This window comes from Mycteria americana, chromosome 11 (assembly GCF_035582795.1).
Source record: "Mycteria americana isolate JAX WOST 10 ecotype Jacksonville Zoo and Gardens chromosome 11, USCA_MyAme_1.0, whole genome shotgun sequence".
Classification (NCBI taxonomy): domain Eukaryota; kingdom Metazoa; phylum Chordata; class Aves; order Ciconiiformes; family Ciconiidae; genus Mycteria; species Mycteria americana.
The window spans coordinates 21001690-21021255 of record NC_134375.1 but is presented as its reverse complement, the minus strand read 5'-3'; the positions used below and the strand labels follow the sequence as shown (position 1 = coordinate 21021255).

General features: G+C 44.4%; 1 protein-coding gene across 5 annotated transcripts in view; it reads left to right on the top strand.

Annotated features, from left to right (window-relative positions):
- PLXNB1 (plexin B1) overlaps positions 1 to 19566 on the top strand; it is an 84903-nt gene that overhangs the window by 30587 nt on the left and 34750 nt on the right. For 4 of the 5 annotated variants that reach the window (XM_075513646.1, XM_075513649.1, XM_075513650.1 and 1 more), the window contains exons 3-6: positions 10772 to 11915; positions 16637 to 16819; positions 17208 to 17336; positions 19166 to 19266. In XM_075513646.1, coding sequence (XP_075369761.1) covers positions 10782 to 11915; positions 16637 to 16819; positions 17208 to 17336; positions 19166 to 19266 — 1547 coding nt within the window. In that variant the 5' untranslated portion in view covers positions 10772 to 10781. The remainder of the gene's footprint in view (positions 1 to 10771; positions 11916 to 16636; positions 16820 to 17207; positions 17337 to 19165; positions 19267 to 19566) is intronic. The other variant, XM_075513651.1, reaches the window with a different exon arrangement.

The window sequence follows — 19566 nt, the reverse complement described above, 5'->3', positions numbered from 1 at the left end:
ATGAGTTGAGTAATACAAGATGGAATATAGCCCAGCTTGGTTTGAAGGCAAACCACAAGCAAATTGTGGTAGTGATGTGGAACTCTGTTGATTTTGCTGTCTCTTCTGGATGGGAGGGGATAGATGCTACTCATGTGGCTGCATTGCATTAAATTTATTTGCATGTTACTGCCTGTATTCATGGCTGTAGCCAGAACTGCTGACACTGTTGGAGCGATAGGGGAAGACTGTCAAACTGCTGTCAGGCTGTATGGTTCTCCAGAAGATTACTGAGGAGGGCAGAGAAGTGAATGTTATTTTAAATGAAGGAAAACTCCAAGGAGCAGAATTCCTTCCTGTCCACCCAGGACATATCAATTCTTTATAGAGCTGTTGTGGTACTAAAATTGAAGACTTCTGGGGTGTCGAGGAAATGCTGTTCTTGAACAGGCCAGAGCACCTTGCACTGCTCAGTGTCTGCAGAGCAAAAGGATTTATTCAAGGCAGGCTCCAGTGTTTAATGGTTCTGATTTGCATCTTGACAACTGGATGGTGGAGCTCAGGATGTGGTCCTTGCGTGTCTGCTTGTGGTCTGTAACACTGCTAGCATGAACTCCTCTTGTGGTAGGTCTCTCTGTTCTCCCTTCCGCTGTGCAATCCTGCAGGGCTGATGCTGTCATGGAGACCTTGGTTTCCTCTTGGGGTGCAAGTGTAGGACTGGCTTCCTTTCACAGGAGTTTCACAGGACATTTGAAGCTCCTTTCCTCTCTTGCTGGGTTACTCCAAGGCCAGGCTAAATGCAAAAGGACTTGCCTTGGGAGTGTGGCCTTTGCCTCTGGGACGTGAGAGCTTGGTTAGGGGTCATGGTGCCGTCCTCTGGGAAGCATGTGCTGGTTGCAGGAGGTGTCCTCCCTCCCTTCTGGAGGGCACCCTGCCAAAATAAATAGACTCTAAGGCAGAAGCGATTACATTGAGAAGATCGTGTGGTGTCCTGGCTGTTTCTGGACAAAACGGCTGGGCATTTCTGCTTTATAGAAATCAACAGAGAACAGCTAAGGCAGCTAGTGCAGAGCAGGACTCTGGCTTTCGTAGCCTGTGGAGCTAAAGCTGAGAACAGGAGGATCCTGGCTGAGGCTGGGGAGAGGTGCCCCTAATGATAGGGAGGGCAGTGCGGTTGGGAAGGCGTGCCTTGTTTGAGGTGGAGGCCGGTAAAATATGAGTCATGTCTGTTTGAAGTAGTGATGAAATCCCAGATGAAGGTTTTCTGTAATACCTGGCCAAATAGTCTGGTGTGCTTTAGCTTTCTTTTTTCCCTGGTTAGAACAGACAGTCCTGACCTACTTTTAGCAATAGCAGTTCTGTTGAATGCTACCCAATGTTTAGCCGTATGTATGGCAAACACTTATCTGTTTTGTTCAGTCGGCATCTGAGTGAGAAGTTTCCATCAAACGTTTAGCAGACAGGGAAGAGCTGTTCCTGGAAGAGGGACTGTTGCTGCGTTAAGCTCAATTCTGGCCACTTCTGTGCACCGTGGCTCTGGCTTTTGCTTCGGTTTCCCAGTCTGCTGAGGGGGATGCTTGCTTGCTTCGCTGCTGTGCTGTGCATTAACTTTCGTGCTGCATTGTCAGAATTCTGTTAGATGGTATCTAAATGTTAATATGATAGATGATGCCTTTAGAAATAGTCAATGAGGTTAGGTTTCCGGCTTCCTAAGTATGCGATTAGGCACAGCTAAAGTTACATTCTTAATATTTAAAAATAAATAAAATCTATAAATGTACCATAAAATAAGAAGTTTAAATATAATTGTCATCCTGGGGCAAATTGCAAAGCTCTGTGTAGCTCAGTATCCTGTCTTTGACAAGATCCAGAAGCAGATGCTTAATGAGGGTTGTAAGAAACAGGGCATGTATAATGTGGTGGGTTTGTTTTGTTTTTTTTTTCTTTCTCTCCTCCCCCTTATTTGACTCCCAGCTTATGACCATCATCAGTTTAGGGCCCTCCTTGGCCAGGAGTTGTATCTAATCATCTGATCTTGACTACATCTATTCTCCATTAATTTATATAATCCCTCTTCTAACTTGTTTATGTTTCTAGTCTCCATGACATCCTACAGCAGTGAGCTCTACAATTTAATTAGGCACTTTAAATGTTATTTAAAATATTCTACATCCAGTGACAATATCCTTGAACTGGCTTAGAAAAGTTGTCTGTAACTTCAGTGGGTGCTCTCTTGTTTCTGCGTTGTAAGACATGGTAGTTGATTATTCCATGTTTTTCGTCTTGACACTATATCATGTTTCAGATCTCTTAAATTTTCCATATCTTCCCCCTGATTGTTTCTTTGTCCATCCAAAGTCCTACTGTGCTCAGTCTCTCCTTATATGGAAGCTGCTCCATGCTTTTGATCATCTTTGTCGTCCTTTTTGTCATTCTGTCTCCTTTTTCAGATGTGGGAATCGGAGCTGCCTGCAGCATTCAACATAATGGTGATGTGCGTTTTCTTTCCTAATCACTCTGAAGGCTGTATTTGCCTTTTTGCTTGATACTAAACACTGAACTGACCTACCATGTTTACAAAGTTTTCCTGAGTGGTAACAGCTAATTTGGATCCTGTTGTGTTTATATAATTAGAATATTTTATGTTTGTTTTGGTATTTATTGACATAGAATCATAAAATCATAGAATGGTTTGGGTTGGAAGGGACCTTACAGATCATCATCATGGCAGGGAGGATTCTACCCTCCCTGCCATGGGCAGGGACATCTTCCACTAGACCAGGTTGCTCAAAGCCCCGTCCAACCTGACCTTAAGCACATCAAGGGATGGGGCATCCACAACTTCACTGGGCAACCTGTTCCAGCACCCCACCACCCTCATAGTGAAGAATTTCTTCCTTATATCTAATCTAAATCTGCCCTCTTCCAGTTTAAAGCCATTACCCCTTGTCCTATCACTACATGCCCGTGTACAAAGTCCCTCTCCAGCTTTCTTGTAGGCCCCTTCAGGTAGTGGAAGGCTGCTGTAAGGTCTCCCCAGAGCCTTCTCTTCTCCAGGTTGAACCACCCCAACTCTCTCAGCCTGTCCTCATAGGAGAGGTGCTCCAGCCCTCTGACCAACTTCATGGTCCTCCTCTGGACTCACTCCAACAGGTCTATGTCCTTCTTATGTCTCCAGGTGGGGTCTCACGAGAGCAGAGTAGAGGGGCAGAATCACCTCCCTTGACCTGCTGGTCACGCTTCTTTTGATGCAGCCCAGGATACGGTTGGCTTTTTGGGCTGCAGGCGCACATTGCTGGGTCATGTTGAGCTTCTTGTCAACCAACACCCCCAAGTCCTTCTCGTCAGGGCTGCTCTCAATCCATTCTCCACTCAGCCTGTATTTGTGCTTGGGATTGCCCCAACCCACATGCAGGATCGAAGATATTGTGTAGTTACTTAGGAGCATATGAGTTCTCTTACTTTTTGCAGTCTTTTCTGAATTTGATTGTGATTAATAATTGTTTTAATAATAAAATTTGCCACTTCTAGACATATTCCTCTTCATAGATCTTATGTGAATATATTGAACAGCACAGGTTGCAGAACAAATTCTTGGCAGGTCTCACTGATAACCTTCCTCTGACAGGGAAACTCTTTTGGTTTCCTGTCTTTTAACTACTTATTAAATCATGATAGAGACTGTAACTTTAATGCCACAATAGCTTAACTTTTTTTCCAAGAGCCTTAGCTGACAGTTCTTTTTAAAATCAGTTTAGTTCATATTAAAGAGATTTAAAAATGGCTCTTGGATCTCAGTTAACTGGAAATGGGAAATCTCTTGGAATTTCCTGGGTACTGCAGGGATTTCTCTCTGCTCCAAAATTAGTCTGTATTTTGATCAACAATTGGGTTCTTGAACTTCTGCAAGGAAATTTGTTTCTACGGGGGATGATGGGCTTAGATTTCTGTAGATTTGTGTAGAAACGGTGGATTTTGTGAATTGGATGGGTAACTTTAGTGAGCTCTGCTTTCCCAGCAGGGTTCTATTACAGCTGGATTAAACCTATCTAGGCCCTCTGGATGTACTCTACACATTAAAGGCTAGAGAACGGGATTTTTTTTTTTTTTCCTAACTAGTTGCCTGGAAGAATATTTGAGTCACTGATCGTATTTGACCAGATACAAACTTGACATGTGATGCGGCAGCTAGAAGAGCAAGAGGTTCTTGGGCAGGTAAATGGAGGACTGGTGGGTTGAACTGGAGAAAGTAACGTTTGCTCTGTGTGCAGCCTTAGAAAGCCAAAGGGATAGCTCGTCGGGGTCAGGTGCTGTGAAAAGGGGATGCTCATCCGGGTCAGGTACTTTAAAAAAAGGATGTTGACAAACTGGAAAGGGCTCAGAGAGCTACAAGAAAAATTAATTATTTCTGACTGAAGAAGCGCGGACCACCTAATGTAACCATCCAAAGGATTACACGTGGCTGCAACCTGTGATTCAGGAAGGCCCAAAGCTGGCAGGATGTATAGGGAAAGGATTGCCTTATGCTTGTCTGCCCTTATACTGCTACTTAGGCGTCTACTATTGTCTGTTGCTGGAGCCAGGATTTCTGTGTAGGTGGACCTCTGAGTTAGAAGAGCTGTCGTTATCTTCTTGCCCAAGGAGGATTAGTTTTAACACTGTTCGTGCAAAAAGCCACTAGAAGCTTCTTTGACTTGGGAGATCCTGTGACAAGCCAAGTTGGACAAAATGACAAGACATTTTACTTGGGGTAAATAACCCTCGGGGATCAGCTTGCTGGGTTAAGGTGGTAGTTTCTGTAATTTAGGAGCCCTAAGAAAAATTTCGGCTTTCACTGGGAGACTTTAGACGGGAGCTTGTGGGCTAGAAGAGGAGATTGCTTAGTGGTGTTCTGTGGTTTGATTACGCAGAAAGTTGGAGCAGATCCTAAAGGACTCTAATGTTCAAATGTGTACACTGGCAGAAAGTTATCCTTGGTTGTGTTAAGATACTGAGAAACTAACAGCTGACTTGATTTCCCCTTTTAAAAATGTATATAGAGCATGGTACTTGAGTTCACATTTTGTTAGTGTTTGAGAGGATCGTAAAGTGAAAAGTCAACCCTCAATTTACAATGACAGAATATCTATGAAGAAAGCTTATTTAACAGCAAGCAGCTTGCTTTATATTCCTTGAAAATGTTTGTGTAGTTTGTCTTGATTTATAAAAAGTTCACTATTTAACATTGTATTAATCATTAACTTTCGTTAACCATTTGTACTGGAAGCTTAAACTAGTGTTTATAACATATTTTCATGCGTGCGAGAGAAAAGATCAGTTGTGCTAGAGCTGTTTAGGGGAATTACCTGTCCACTACCATCAATTAATTCCAGTATGGCTAAAATTAATATTTTGGTAGGCCCAGGGGTGTAGAAGCACTTTCTACAGTTTTTCCAAAGAACCCTAACAATGCACAAGCATCATTAAAATGGCAATAGTATCACAAAGCTGACAAAATATTCTGTGTGACATTGTTTTAGCATAACTTCGTCAACCCCCATCCAGAAAAGTACGTTGTAATGGTCAGCAGTAACTATCAAGGGTATAGAAAACATCATTTTCCCAAGTGTTTATCTAATAATGCTGTTAATTCTGTAGCCTGAAAGTACAGGTTTTCTGCCACCTTCCCTTGCTGTTTCAGATTTGATATTTTGTCTTTAGTGGTTTTTTTTTTTTAAGTTATTTTGATCTCAGCTTTGGTGTTACTCATGTCTGGTATAACAGAGCTCCCTTGTCTATCCTAATCCTGCTCCGACAGGATGGCTTGGACTTGGGATTCTCCTTGGGGTCAATTTTTGGACCTTGGAAAACAGAGGTTTGCGTTCATCTCTGCCAGAGCTGCTTGCTGCAAGTGTTCTTAAACAGCAGAGCAGGGAACTGGCCTGGTAGTAGTAAATAAGACTCCAAAAATGATTGATTTATTTAATGGGAATGTCATCTTTCACAGCAGAAACCAGCAAGTCTCTGTTGAGCATATGAAACGTAGAAGGGGGGCTGTAATTCAGGGCTTTTGTGCAGAAAACACAGCAGTGGTTGGGTGCTACTGCTGGGTAATTTGAATGTGCTGGAGCACAAGGGTCGTCATGCAGCTGGAAGAATTATGCTTTTAGTTTTTAAATCTTTCGGTGTTCTCGCTGTGGGTTGGCTCTCCAAATGATACAGTGGAAATTGCAGGTGCAAATTTCAGGGAGCTACTTTTTTCCAAGGATAATTCTGCTGGGATTGGTGTTGAGTACGAAATCTAGCCTAGAAGTTGGAACATATCTGACCTCTCCATGTTTGGGGGATAGGCTGTGGTATTAGGGAAATAATCTGTGAGGACTGAAATAATCTTTATGTGTTGATACGCTGTTGAAATGTGTCCAAATGAGTTCTGGGTTTGTTTCTTTAATAAACGAGTAAAGTCTCTGAGAGGGATACGTGAGGTCAGAGGGGTAAAAATAGTGCTACAGAAAGCATGGTCTTATTTCAAATTCCAAGTAACAAAATAGTGCCATTGCTTCCACGTTATTGGTTGTTGTTTTGTGGATGTGATGTAAATATTCTGTGGCAGAACTGACTAATCCTCTAGCCCTTCTGTTGTGATCCAGATTAAATAAATGAAACTCAGAAGTATCATTTGGATATTAATATTTTACAGTGCGTTAGAGGCAATGTTCAGAGCATTGTCTGGAGCATTTTCCTATTCAATAGGAATTCATTAAAAAAATGGAATATTTAAAAAGAATCTTTAAGCCTTGGCAGTTGCCTTCAGAATTAATTAAAGGCTACACACTTTTAGTGCAATCTGTCTGCAACAGCTGTGTTATACACTAGCAGTGAGCACAGGAAGCGGAACAGTTCAGTAAATCCATAAAGAGCTCAGTAGTGTAGCCTGTCATGAAACCATCAGATTTAAATGTAGGTTATCCTCCTCCTTCCTGTCCTCCCAGAGAGGTTGTGATGGGCTTAACTGAAGAGCAAGAATAAAAAAGGCAGTGATGCCCATGCTTGGGAAACAACTTGGAAAATTGAATCAAAAGACACTGCTGGCTCTTTTTCTTTCGGTTTTTATGTAGGATGCGAATGCTTCTAGCTACTGATAGCCACACACTTGTGCTCATTTCTAATTTATGTTTGCTCACCTAGCAATAAATACAAGTTCATTTGCTAATGGCTCTTCAGCAAGGAGCAACAAAGAGCACTATATTCAGTGTTTACCCATTGTGCAGAGCAATTAGAACTAGCTTGCAGAACATGCTGTACTACCTTTTTTTTTTTTTTTTCCTATATTCTTGGCTGCCCTCTGTTCTTCCAGAAACTACTAGATAGTAGTTTCTTACCTGGAACACCTTTGAGGACTAGCTCTTAACGAAGTGACTTCTAGGGGGATATTGGTGAGTGAAAGAAGAATAGCTTAGCTTCGGGTCAGAGCTTTGACCACAGCAAGATCTGCTTTTGATTATGGTCTGCTAGAATGAAGGGCTAGTTGCTTTTCCATCTCTTTCCAGTACAGGTGCTCCAATCTGTAAAATGCTTTCAGTGAAACATTAGGGATAGATTCAACTACAGATCAAAGACCTTGTAAAAAGATCTGTGTTGCTAGAGTGGCGTCATGCGCTGGGTTTTGAGTTCAAGTACTGGTGGCATGTATAAGTGTTAGTTCTGTCCTCGCAGTTGTCAGTGATGGTATGTGGTAGGCAGAGCAGAGTCTTGCAGCTTGTAGGCATGACCTCTAGCCAGAAAGCCAGTATTTCAGAATTCATAAATTCTGAAGACACATGCGGATTTTACTGTGTAAAGTGCTGGCATAGGAAGGTTGCATTAGCTAGAAAGAAGATTAGATTCCTCTAAGTGGTGTAGTGTAATGATGTCTTGTGATCCTCAGCTGCTTCCAGGTCAAAGACACTCTTCTCCATGGCAGTGTGGCTCTGTCATGACATAGTCAAGCTCCTTCTGTTGGATGGTCATCAGCCTGTTGTTTTGTTTGTAGGCACTTTAAGCTTTGAGGAGTCTCCAGGCAGAGTTGCACAACAAGCCATTGTGATGTCTGCATGATGGCAGTGCAGAGGTACCAAAACAGTTGTGTGGTTAAGGAGTTCCTTGAATAAAGTTTTCTCCAATAAAAATGGTGAGAATGCATAAAAATGACTCACATGTTGGAGTTGGGGCAAGATACGCTCTGCGCATGTAAACCCGAGGTGATAGAGTCGAGTGAGAGCTCTATCCTTCAGTCTACTTGTATCTACTTGCTGGCTTTATAAATACCCCTCATCAGGCTTCACAGATAACACCTCCCGCGTGATGAGGACCTCTGTCAGGTGCTACACTCTCTCAGCACCCTGGAAAGAGACTCCAAGGCCAGTTCAGCACTGTTTGCGAATCGGGGTGAAGCAGAGTGTGTTCGTAGCACTGAGAGCAGAAAACACTAAGTGTCCATTATCGGGGCAAACAAAAGCCCTAGTGTGCACGTCACCTAAACACAGTGCTGGTACAGTGTGAATCAGCGGCTGCGTGCTCTGGGGGAAGGCTGCCAGCCTAGAGCCAGCATTCCTGCGTCCTGCTATATCCTGACAGCACTACCTACTTACCTACAATAGCCATGTGAAGTGGAGCTTTTCCAGGGCTTCACAAAGCCTATATTTAATAATGTGTAGTATTTATAATACCTTCCGTCTGCTGGATTTCACAAGTAGACTAATCCTCTCAACTGGTCTTTTGGTAGAGCAGAGATGCCAGTTTTACTGACAAAGGAGCTGGAAAGCAGACTTTTGTGGGTTTGTTTTTTCAATAGCAGTGAAATAAAAGATGGATCTAGAGTCTTACAGTTATTGTTCTCACTGTTGCTACTGTGTTTTCTGCACACTGTGTGCTGGATGTTGTACAGAACGAGCGTAAGACACAGTTTGTGTGGTGACAAGTTTGTGACCTAATTTAGTTAAGTCCTGCAGTAAATGCAAGGGTATTCTTCTCCTGGAATGCTGCAGATCTTTTTCCACCTCTGTGCTCTAAGCACTTCTGGGCTAATAGCACTTTGAGTTTACCAAGAAGATCCAAGAGGGATGACGCTGTAGGAGGGAAGTTATGATAGTTTTCTTAGCTTTAACTACAAAATTAACATCACCCCTGAGGAGCCGAGTTGCTGAAATGAGCACAGCAGATGACAGGCCAGTTCTGGAGGAACTACTGTACCCATCAGCTCTGTTGAGCCTCTGGCCCAGCTTGGCATCTGTGTAGCTGTATGTAGCTTTGATACCTTGTCTGCAAGAGGGAGGGAGGGAAGGGAATGGATTCACAGCTGCATCACCACCTACTTTTCAATTCAAATAAGGTGGTACTCATAGTAAATTATGAGTACTTGCAGCTGTTGCCCCTTCTCCACGGGGAAAGCATTAATCTAAATGTTGCAGGTACTTATTACCACATTTCTACCATGCTGTGGCATTCCCCATGCTGTTCAGGACAGTTGTTCCCATCTGTGGCATGGCTTGGGTGGGTCACGGTAGATTTCAAGAGGGGTTGATCTAAAGATCCTCTGGAGAGGAGCAGAACAGGTCTGGTGGCTCCCTGGGTCTGTCTTAACACCCACCCCATCTGGCCTTGCCTGCACTTTGAGGCATGGGACGGGGAAGGAATGGAGCATTGTCCACAGAGCAGGCATATTTAAATCACCTTTTACAGTACTGATAGAGGTGCTGTGAGGAGCTGAGTGCCAGCAAGAGACTTCTGCCCCAGAGAGTGCAGTAACAAGTGAGCGGGATAAGATGGTCTCCCCCTCGCCCGGACATGCCGCATAACTGCCCAAGGAGAAGGGGGCCCACAGGGGCTGGCCCACAGGGTGGCCCCAGGGGGATGGCTGGAGCTGCTATGACTGCCACTCCGGAGGCCTCATCCTGGCACCCAGGTCCTGCTTGGGTGGGTGATGCTCAGTGGCAGAGATGGCATGGGAAGGTTTCTTCTGAAGCACTAGTGGAAGAGCCTTAGACCCAAAAGAGGCTGTTGATAGCCATAAGTGATAAGAAAGAGAAGGATTAATTATGATATCTAGATCAAATACAGAGCAAAGGGGTTATTAGTTTGCTCTGAATTGGATCCCAGCTACAGTTTATTTAAACAATGGTCCTGCAGGTTGTGTTTGTCTTGGACGGTGGTCTGTTTTACGGTGGTGTTGCTCATTAACAACGTATGCGGTGTGCTGGCTGCTATAGGAATGTGGTCCTGTCCTGGAGAGCTTCCAATATAGCATCATAGGAAAGAGTTGTGCAGGAGTTGGGTTAAACATGGCTTTTTCTGATGTTACAAGAATAGTGATCAGCTTCAATGTTTGAAGCACCTTCTGTCACAGCATAGATAGGACCCTTCTCCTTAGGTTATGTCCCTGGATTGATGAATCTGTGCTTTGGGCTGTTTATTCAGCAGGTTTAGTACAAGTCCTGGGCTTGTGAAGAGAAGCGTTCCCCAGTACCACCCAGCAGTCTCTGGCAAAGCCCCCAAGAATATTACTTGCAGTATTGCAGCTTCTCCTGAAGATGCTGTGCCTGTCATCTTGGTGTGGAGATGATTGAGTAAAGTCTCTGATACTCCTGCAGGCCTCTTTCTGTTGGTGTTTTTGCAAATGTCCTGCATTGGCTCTTTGTGTCTAGCTCTCTGCTTTCTATGGTTATTCACATCCTCTTTGCCCACCTCTCATAATAAGAGTGCTATTGAAGGATTTTGAGTGTTAATCTTCACTCCTGGTTTCCAAGGAGTTTTAACAGCCTTTCCTCTCTTGCAGAGTGTTTACCATGCCTCTGGGAACATTCCTCCTTCCTGTTCTCTGTTTCTTGGGAGCAGCAATTCCACAGGGACTGCAGTATGTCACGTTCTCGCACAACGCTACGAAATTCCTCCACCTGTCTATGGACTTGGAATCCGGGACCATTTACTTGGGGGCCACCAACTTTCTCTTTCAGCTGACATCTGACCTGCTGATGAAGAACGTGGTTCAGACTGGGCCAGTTCTGGACAGTAAAGATTGCCTCCCCCCAGTCTCGAAGCTGGAGTGCCCTCAGGCACACCACACTGACAATCACAACAAGCTGCTGCTGGTGAACGCGGTGCAGAAGGAGCTCATTGTGTGTGGCAGCGTGCACCAGGGAATCTGTGAGAAGAGGAGCCTTGCGTCCATCGACCACGTCCTCTTCCGACCGGAGAGCCCTGGTGACACTCAGTATGTTGCTGCCAATGATCCCAATATCACCACTGTGGGACTCATAGCCTACTCAAAGGATGAGGTCCCCTTGCTGTTTGTGGGGCGAGGGTACACTAGCCGAGGAGTTGGAGGAGGGATTCCTCCCATAACTACCCGAAATCTCAGGGCCCACGGAGGGGATGTTCAAGCAACAGACTCTCACTCCATTTTCTCCTATGAAGAAACAGCAAAATTGGCTGTGGGCCGGCTTTCCGAGTACAACCACCATTTCATTAAATCCTTCACTTATCGCTCAAGTGTCTATTTCCTATTCTACCGTCGGGACCTCAAGTCTCAATCACGTGAGTACAAGACCTACATCTCGCGAATCTGCCTGGATGACTCTCATTATTACTCGTATGTGGAGTTACCTCTGCTCTGCCAGAGCAAAGCCAATACATACAGTCTCCTGCAAGCAGCCTATGTCACCCGGCCAGGAGAAGGCCTGGCCCAGGGGCAGCTGGACACCGAGGGAGAAGTGCTGTTTGCAGCCTTCTCTGCCTGGCAGGCTTCTTCTGGCAAACTGAGCGAGGAGTCTGCGCTCTGTGTCTACGCAATGGAGGAGGTGGATCGCCTGACCAACTGGACTAGGGATGTTTGCTACATGAGAGATGGGAAGTCGGAAGAAGGGACAGAAGTGGCATATATTGAATATGATGTCAGTTCCAACTGTGTCCAGCTGCCAGCGGTAGGTAGCTTTGCACGTTTGCTAAGGTAAAGAGTAGTCTGCAGCGTGTTCTCGTGTTGCTTTGTGTTCCTGAAGTCAGCCCGTTTCCCACAGATGGATGTTGAAATCTGTTTGGGTTAAAAGCCTTTGGGCTCAGGCTGTTTCTCTCCTACCGCAGCAATGCGATGCAAGACCCGTTGCGTCCCGTTTAAGTACGGTCTGTGTCATTGCTGCTGCAGCTCTCTGCCTGACATGGGCGGGTTTCCTTGCACAGGGAGATGGACTGTGTGTGCAATGGGGAGGGCATCTGGTGTGACCTGGCCCTGAGGCTGTCTCATGGCAATACCAGGCAAGAGCACTGAAGCTGCAGTTCAGGTTGTTCTTTATCAGTAATTTCATGTCCTGGTCTGCACTGCAGGGAAGGAGAGGAGTATGTGCATGTTAACCTGTGTGTTGGGAAGGGAATTTAAGGGGTGTGCTGTGTCCCCGTTGTTTATGGTGAGGTGCACCTCACAACATTTTCCTGCAAGGACACTCAGGAACAAAAAAGAACATAAGCAACAACAAGTGTCAACAAAATCCTAATTTCCTATAGACTGCATTAGTCCTGCAGAATTTTGTGCCCAAGAAAGACCTTTTCCTGACCTGGATTTTCTTTGTCTCCAGAGCTGTAAGAGGTGATAATCCTTCTTTAAATTCTATGACAAAGGCATGATGGGATGTTGCAGGATAAAAATGCGAACTGAAGTGGCTGTGACCCTGAATCCTTGCAGCCATGCTGAATCTGTCAGCCACGCTGGCTGGTGCTGCGATACCGGGGACGGTGACAAAAACACAGAGCAGCAGCGTTCTCCTGGGGCGGTGCTGGATGCAGTGTCCCAGCATGTGGCTCTGTGGTTGCGAGTAGCCTGTTTTCACCCAGGGCGTTGCTAGTCCTTAGCAGAGCAACATGTTATCTTGTGTCTTCCTTCTACAGAACAGGCTGTCCAGATAATTGCCTCTTCCCAGCCTTGTGCTACAAAGGGCAAAGTGGTACCACAGAGCTTTGGAAGTCTCTGGGTTTGGATGTTTGGTCCAAAATCAGTTTTAAAATTATGGTTTTCCTTTCAGTAGCTAAAGCTGACTGTAGAATACTTGTGGGACAAGGGAAGGGCAAAGAGCAGACTTGGAACAGGACAAATGTAAGGTCCGGAGGAGTACATAAGAGTTGGGAAGCAATACTGCCCAGCTTGATGTCCTGCTTTCACTGTATTTCCTAGCCATGACCCATGTGCCCTTTGCGGGGCTGCGTGGAAGGAATTGTCACAGGTGATTTTTAGGGCAGTGTGAGGGAGTTAAATGTCAAACTGGTGTGAGCACCTCAGAAAAATCCTTCATTCAAAATGATGTGGAGTCCCCGTGTACCATTTGATCCAGTGGAGCAGCGGGTGCACAGGGTGGAAGAAAAAGGCCAGTCTCTGCTATGTGATTCCTGGCGCATGATCCCAGGGTGCCAGCTGCATGGTTTGGCTGACTAAAGTGTGGCATCTTATTAACAAGTGTGTCCAATGATATGTAAATGTCCTAACAAACTTTATCCTTCACCATTCAGTACATGGTTGTGGTTGTCGTTAAGATTGTATCTAACAACACTTAAGGGTCTGTGCCAGCTCCAGCCTGCTCCATTCAGTGCTGAGTGGAAGCGGCTCTCAATGAACATTTTATGCAGGAACAGTTTTAACTCGGTTTCAATGGTGGCAGCTTGTGCTGTATGTAAGGATAATGCGAATTAATTTCACGTTTTTCTGCCTCCAAACCAGCCTGTGCGCAAGATATGCCCTTTTCCGTAGTTAGCACTGCCTCTGATTTTTAGCCCATCAGGAGAGGCTGAGATTGAGTTTTACAGTTCAATACAATCTCTTCAACTGGAAAAAAGATGTTTGTTTTTATAAAAACTTCAGAACCAGTTCATTTGTTCAGTTTGCTGGAGATACATTAGTGTTGAGATGCAGGAGACTATGTAGATGCTGTTAGTGACTTGATAATTGGAAGTGTGAAACATGTTTTTTGCGAGGCTTGGGAAGGCTGCATATCTTCTGTGGGTGTAGTTTTCAAGGTATTTAACTTGTCCTTTTGCACCGAGCTTGCAGTCCTCTTCATGCATAGATACAGATTTGTCCTATTGTTGCTTCCTACGTGTGCAATGCAGGAAGCGCACACCAGAACTCACGGCAGCAGCTTCATCCAAACGTGCTGCATCACAGTAGGACGCTGGATGATCCCTGAAGTGTATTTTCTGCTGCGTTGCCAAGATGTTATTCACTGAAAACAATTCAAACAGCTTCTATGTAAATTTATATAAGCACTTTATACAATTATCATGGTCTTAATCCTGTAGAATGGAACAAGTTTCAGCTCTTGACTGTGATTAACTGTGCTGCAGACAGTCCCTGCGAGGCCACGGGCAGGCTGTGCCAGTGCTGGGAGAGCTTGCAGAGGTCACGTTGGTTTATGGTAGATAAACGTTGTGCATGAAGTGACCTGCCCTTGGCATCACGTATAGGCAACAGCAGTGCTGAGCGCAACGGGGGTACAACTATTTCTGACTTGTATGAGGGTTTTTTAAGCAAACTTTGAAAAATCAGCCTCGGTAGTGAGGTCATTAGGCTCCAGCATTTGTTTGAATTGATAGAAAGTTGCAAAAGATAGCTAGAATCCTATTCAAAATAAACACTTCATGTTTTTGAGTATGGAAATTTGGCTGTAGCCCACTTCCTAATAAATCTTATAGGAACTGGACAACTGGAGTAATAGAAATCTTTAAGTTACGACAAGGTGGTTGGAAGAAGCTTAAAAATCAAATGACAGAGCTGATAAGAAAAATATATGTCACTAAAAATGAATGATAGCTTAGAGGATGGTAAAAACTAACAATCATTAAAAGTTGTAACCTTCTCTGAGGCTTTAAGTCAGAGCCTTATGCCTAGTGTGCAGAAAATCAGTTGAATTAGTATTTGAAAGGAAAACAATAAAGTATCAGAATGAAAGTAGTGCTAGTCTAACTGGCATGGTTTCCTACGTGGAACTGCTGTGTCAAGCCTTGCTTCCCTGCTAAGATAGCAATACATTTGAGAAGTGAATAGAAGTCACCAGGTTAAATATATTTTACTGTGGGATTTCCACAGGCTTTGTCAAAAGCTCCTGATCACTTTTAGCTTCTCCAGGAAGCAGTCAAGTATTAAAAAAAACCAAAACCGACCAAAACCAAAAAACCAACACCACCACCCAAAACCCCAACAACAAAAAAACAACCAAACAAAACCAATCAACAAAATAACTCAGAGAAATGGGAGGAGAGGTGGGGAAAAGGGGTCAGATTTTCCATGGGGTCAGTGAAAGGTGATAAGCAGACGCCTCAAGAATGCCACGTTGTGCCGTTATCGCTGATCTCCGGCGGGGGTGGCTCCGTTGCCTGGTGCTGGATGGTACCGTGCAGCTCGGTGCTGCCAAATGCAAAGCCACGGACATCAGACAGAAGGAATACGTAACCCTGCTCACAAGGAGTCTAAATTCAACCGCGTTGCCTGAGGCAAGAGAGGGAGCTGGAGTCTGTGCGGACTGCGCAGCTAATGAGAATGCTCCGCACGCAGCTTTGTAAGAGTAATTAGTAAGGGGCTGGAGAAGAGAGGGTGAAAATGTTATTCGTAAGGGATTTCATGATGAAAATCATGGGTTTACACAGGCCACATTGTTTGAAGACAAGCCACTGATCAATTAAAAAATGGTGGTTTTAATAGTTATTGTTGGGTGAACAATCCTGCATTCAGTCTCCAAAAGGATACTGTAAAATTAAAGTGGACACAGAACAAGGTGTCAAGATATAAAGCAACAGAGGAACTATCCTAGCCAAGACTGAGTTTGTTACTTAGGAAAAAGATGAATCATAATGGAATATCTTCTCTCTACAGAGACAAATAGTAAATAAGTTGGCAGCTTTCATTCTCTCTCCTTTAGAATTCAGTAAGTGAAGGTTTGGTGGGACTGGGAGGGATCTAACTGGAACAGAAGGATGACTGTTTTTGCACAGTGCTGTGGAGTTAATTTTCAGAAATCTCACAAGACTCAGAAGAATTGAAGCAGTGTGCAGAGATGACTCTTGTTTTGACTTGTGGGTCTCTGGTTGTACATGCTCTATGATTTCTATGAGTAGTTAGTAAGCTCTTTGGAGCAGGTTGTGCTCCACCCTGTGTTTATGTATGTCCCGATGCTTTGGGATTCTACTTCAGGCTTAGAATTTGTAGGTGATACAACAAAACCATGCTAATTGTTGGAGGCGATGCTTGTGACCAGGTGGTTTTGCACTGGAAGCAGGAATTCTCATCTTTTGCTTTGTTCTGAAAAATACAATGAATCTTCCCTAAAGCTGTATCATGGCAGTGTATAACCAGTAATGTTTTTTGGAGAACTTAAGAGTTTAGTAGAGTTTCGATGCATTTCATTACTGATGCTGAATGGACTTGCTGAAATGTCGGCAGGATTCTGTGAGGGTACAAACAGCCAACATACCTAAACTAATTTTTAAAAGCTGGTTTTTTTACTCTCAGTAGAAAACCTTAGAGGGGTTTGAGGCTAAATTCACTGCTGGGGCACTTGTTTAAGGAATTTGGGTGGAAGGGGATGGTGGGAAGTGTTAAAGGTGCTAATGTTCCTTGTATCCATTTTCTTTGTACTGATTTCCCTGTTCTTTCCACTCCCCAAAAAAGGACACCCTGTATGCATACCCCTGTGGCTCTGACCACACTCCCAGCCCTATGGCCAGCCGGGTACCCTTGGAAGCAGCCCCCCTCCTGGAGAAAACAGAGGCCCGTCTGACAGCTGTGGCAGTGAATGTGGAAGATGGCCACACCATTGCTTTTCTGGGAGACAGCAAAGGGATACTGCACAAGGTATGAACTGGGTGTGACAGGAAGCAAAGAGGATAAAACTAATCAGGGATGCTCAGGTGGAAGGGGAAAAAAGGCAATTTCTCTTGTTCCTTGGGAAGTCAGGTTCCTGCTAAAGATCACTACTATCAGATGGTCTCTTCTCACACTGTACTGACTGTTGAGAATGTGAATGCCCCAAACAGTGGTCATATTACCTTTGGTTACATCTGCACCTACGTGGCTTCCGCAGGTATTGCTAGGAACGTGCTTTCTGTAGCTGAAGTCACTGCATTGAGATTTTGGTGGGAGGTTGAAATCCTCGCGCACAGCAGTGGTTCCTGATGTAGGATGGGTGCCCCCAACTCCCGCTGTGATACTTCGCCTGCATACAACTGTGACTCTCTTGCAGGTGTACTTAGGAGCAATGGGAGATGCACATATATATGCTTCTTTAGCTATCCAGTTAAATAGCATGGTGAGTGGAGACCTGCTGTTTGACCAGTTGCAGGAGCACCTCTTTGTCATGACCCAGTCAATGGTAAGAGCAATAAAATTCCTTTCACAGCAGAGTTGAAAGCATTTGAGGTCCAGACAAACTACTGATGGGAGTGGGGGAGGCAGAGAAATAGCGTGTATAGCTAAGCCTGTGCTGGGCAGCAGCTGCCTGCTGGTCTGGCTTACAGGGATGGGGACTGGCCTTTTGCAAAAGCTGGAGGAAGTGCGGAGGAAGTCTTGTTACCCTAAACCGTGGCCTGTTTGCATGTGTATTTCCCTAAGTCAGTCAGGCTGTATCAGCAGCGATGGAGGAATGTGAACTGCAGGCTATAAAAGGCTGCTCTATTGGCATGAAGACAAGGGACTGCAAATTCCTGGGTTCCTCTGTGTTGAGCAGGAACTGTTTGGACAACAGTTTGCATCTCCATCTGAGCAGAAAAATGTGAGCCTTCTGGGTTCACAAGTAATGTGACCTGTCTTGGTTTTGCAAAAGATTAAAAAGAGAAAAGGGAGGTTTTGTGTAATTAAAACTGTGGCACTTCTCCTGTTTTTAATCAGTTAAGATTAAACTGTTCTGTAGGCATGTAACCTACAAAAAGCAGAAATGTGTGGGAAATGTCTTCAGATAGCAGAGGTGTGCTCTGACTGGGTATATAATAACAGTATTGCAGATGACATCTAGCTGTATAAAGAACCATGTGAGGCACCTTTCCCTCTTCTCATGCTTTCTGTAATTCCGTTTGTGCCCAGTGGCAACTGGAGGAGAAGAGGCATTGCGATGCCTCAGGCTCTTGGGATATTGCTGTCTGCTGAGTAGCAAATCCAGCTATGGATACTTTATTTGAGAGGATTTGTACAACACTACTCATATCAGCTCCTTGAGCTGGAAAGAAAAGGATCTTCCTAGCAAAGGAAAAAGCAGCCCATGAGTTACTCTGAAGGCAAGAACAGACAAAAAATGAGAGCATGCTGGAAAACCACTGCTTCCCTTCACACACACACCCCCAGTGCACTTTGAGATACTCAGAAATTTTGTAACACTTCAAAGGAGGAGTTGAAATCTGTGAGTGGAAGAAGATTAGGGAAATCTGAAATATATCCTTAACAGTAATTGTTCTGTCAATTAAAAAATGCAAATTACATCATGTACTTAGCAAAAGTAATAGGTTGGGGATTAGAAGTTGATATTTTAAAGTAACTGACAGTAGTAGCTGAAGTGTAGTAGCGGATTAAAGAGAGGGCAAGAGGCTGAAATCAGCAAGGCTACTAAGTTAAAGCAGAAGTGTTTTGCAAGTAAAACTTACCCCCAGATGGCAGAAGGTTTTTGTTCCACATTGATCAAAGCTTCTTGGTCTACTTTCAGTCAAAATGATAGTTCTGCCAGATACAGCTGGGCAATAGTGCAGATGCATTCAGAGGCCTCAGCTGACGCTGCTGTCTCCAGCTTCAGTCACCCACATGTCAAGAGAGATGATTTCCCATGACAGAGTCCAGAAAAGCAAAAGAGTGAATGGTATTCAGTCTGCTGTTCTCTGATCCCTTTTGTTAAAATACAGTTTTGTCACTAAACAAGTGCAAGTGCTTCTTGCAAAAAGCATCACAGATAACCCCTTAATAGCAATACACTTCGGTTGCCTCAGTGCCTGTGTACAGCCTGATGTTTAGATGTCCTTCACCAATATGTGAAATGGCCATTCAGACGGGCTCTGGAAACTTGTTCCTTTTTTTCTTTATTTTTATGCAATATTGGGGATTAAGAAGTTGTTTCAGTGAGCATGCAGATGATGGGACTTGCAAGTTAGGCAGAAGAAGCCATAGACCTGGGGCCTGTGTTGTGTGTCCTATGTTTTCACTGATTTCTTTCTCTGACAGGTGGTGAAGGTTCCCATACTGGAATGTTCCCTGTACTCGGACTGTGAATCCTGTCTGGCACTGAAAGATCCCTACTGTGGCTGGTGTGTCCTTCAGGGACGGTAAGATGTTCGCCTGCAAGGATTTTGGAGGGATAGTGCTTAGGGATTGTCTCCACTTACTCTCTTCCTTATGTCTGTGTGTCTCTGTATGTCTGTGTGTCTGGATTTAGTTTATTTTTAGTTTCTTTATGGGATATTGTCTCTAACGTTCCATTCCTCTGCCTGCCTCCCTAAAACACCGCCAGCAGTCACAGTTGCACACAAGGGTATCTTTCCATTGCTTTTTGGATCTTTGGTCACCACTCACGATGCTCCTGTCCAGTGGATTTCAGCCTGGCTTTAGTCTGACTGCAGCTCAAA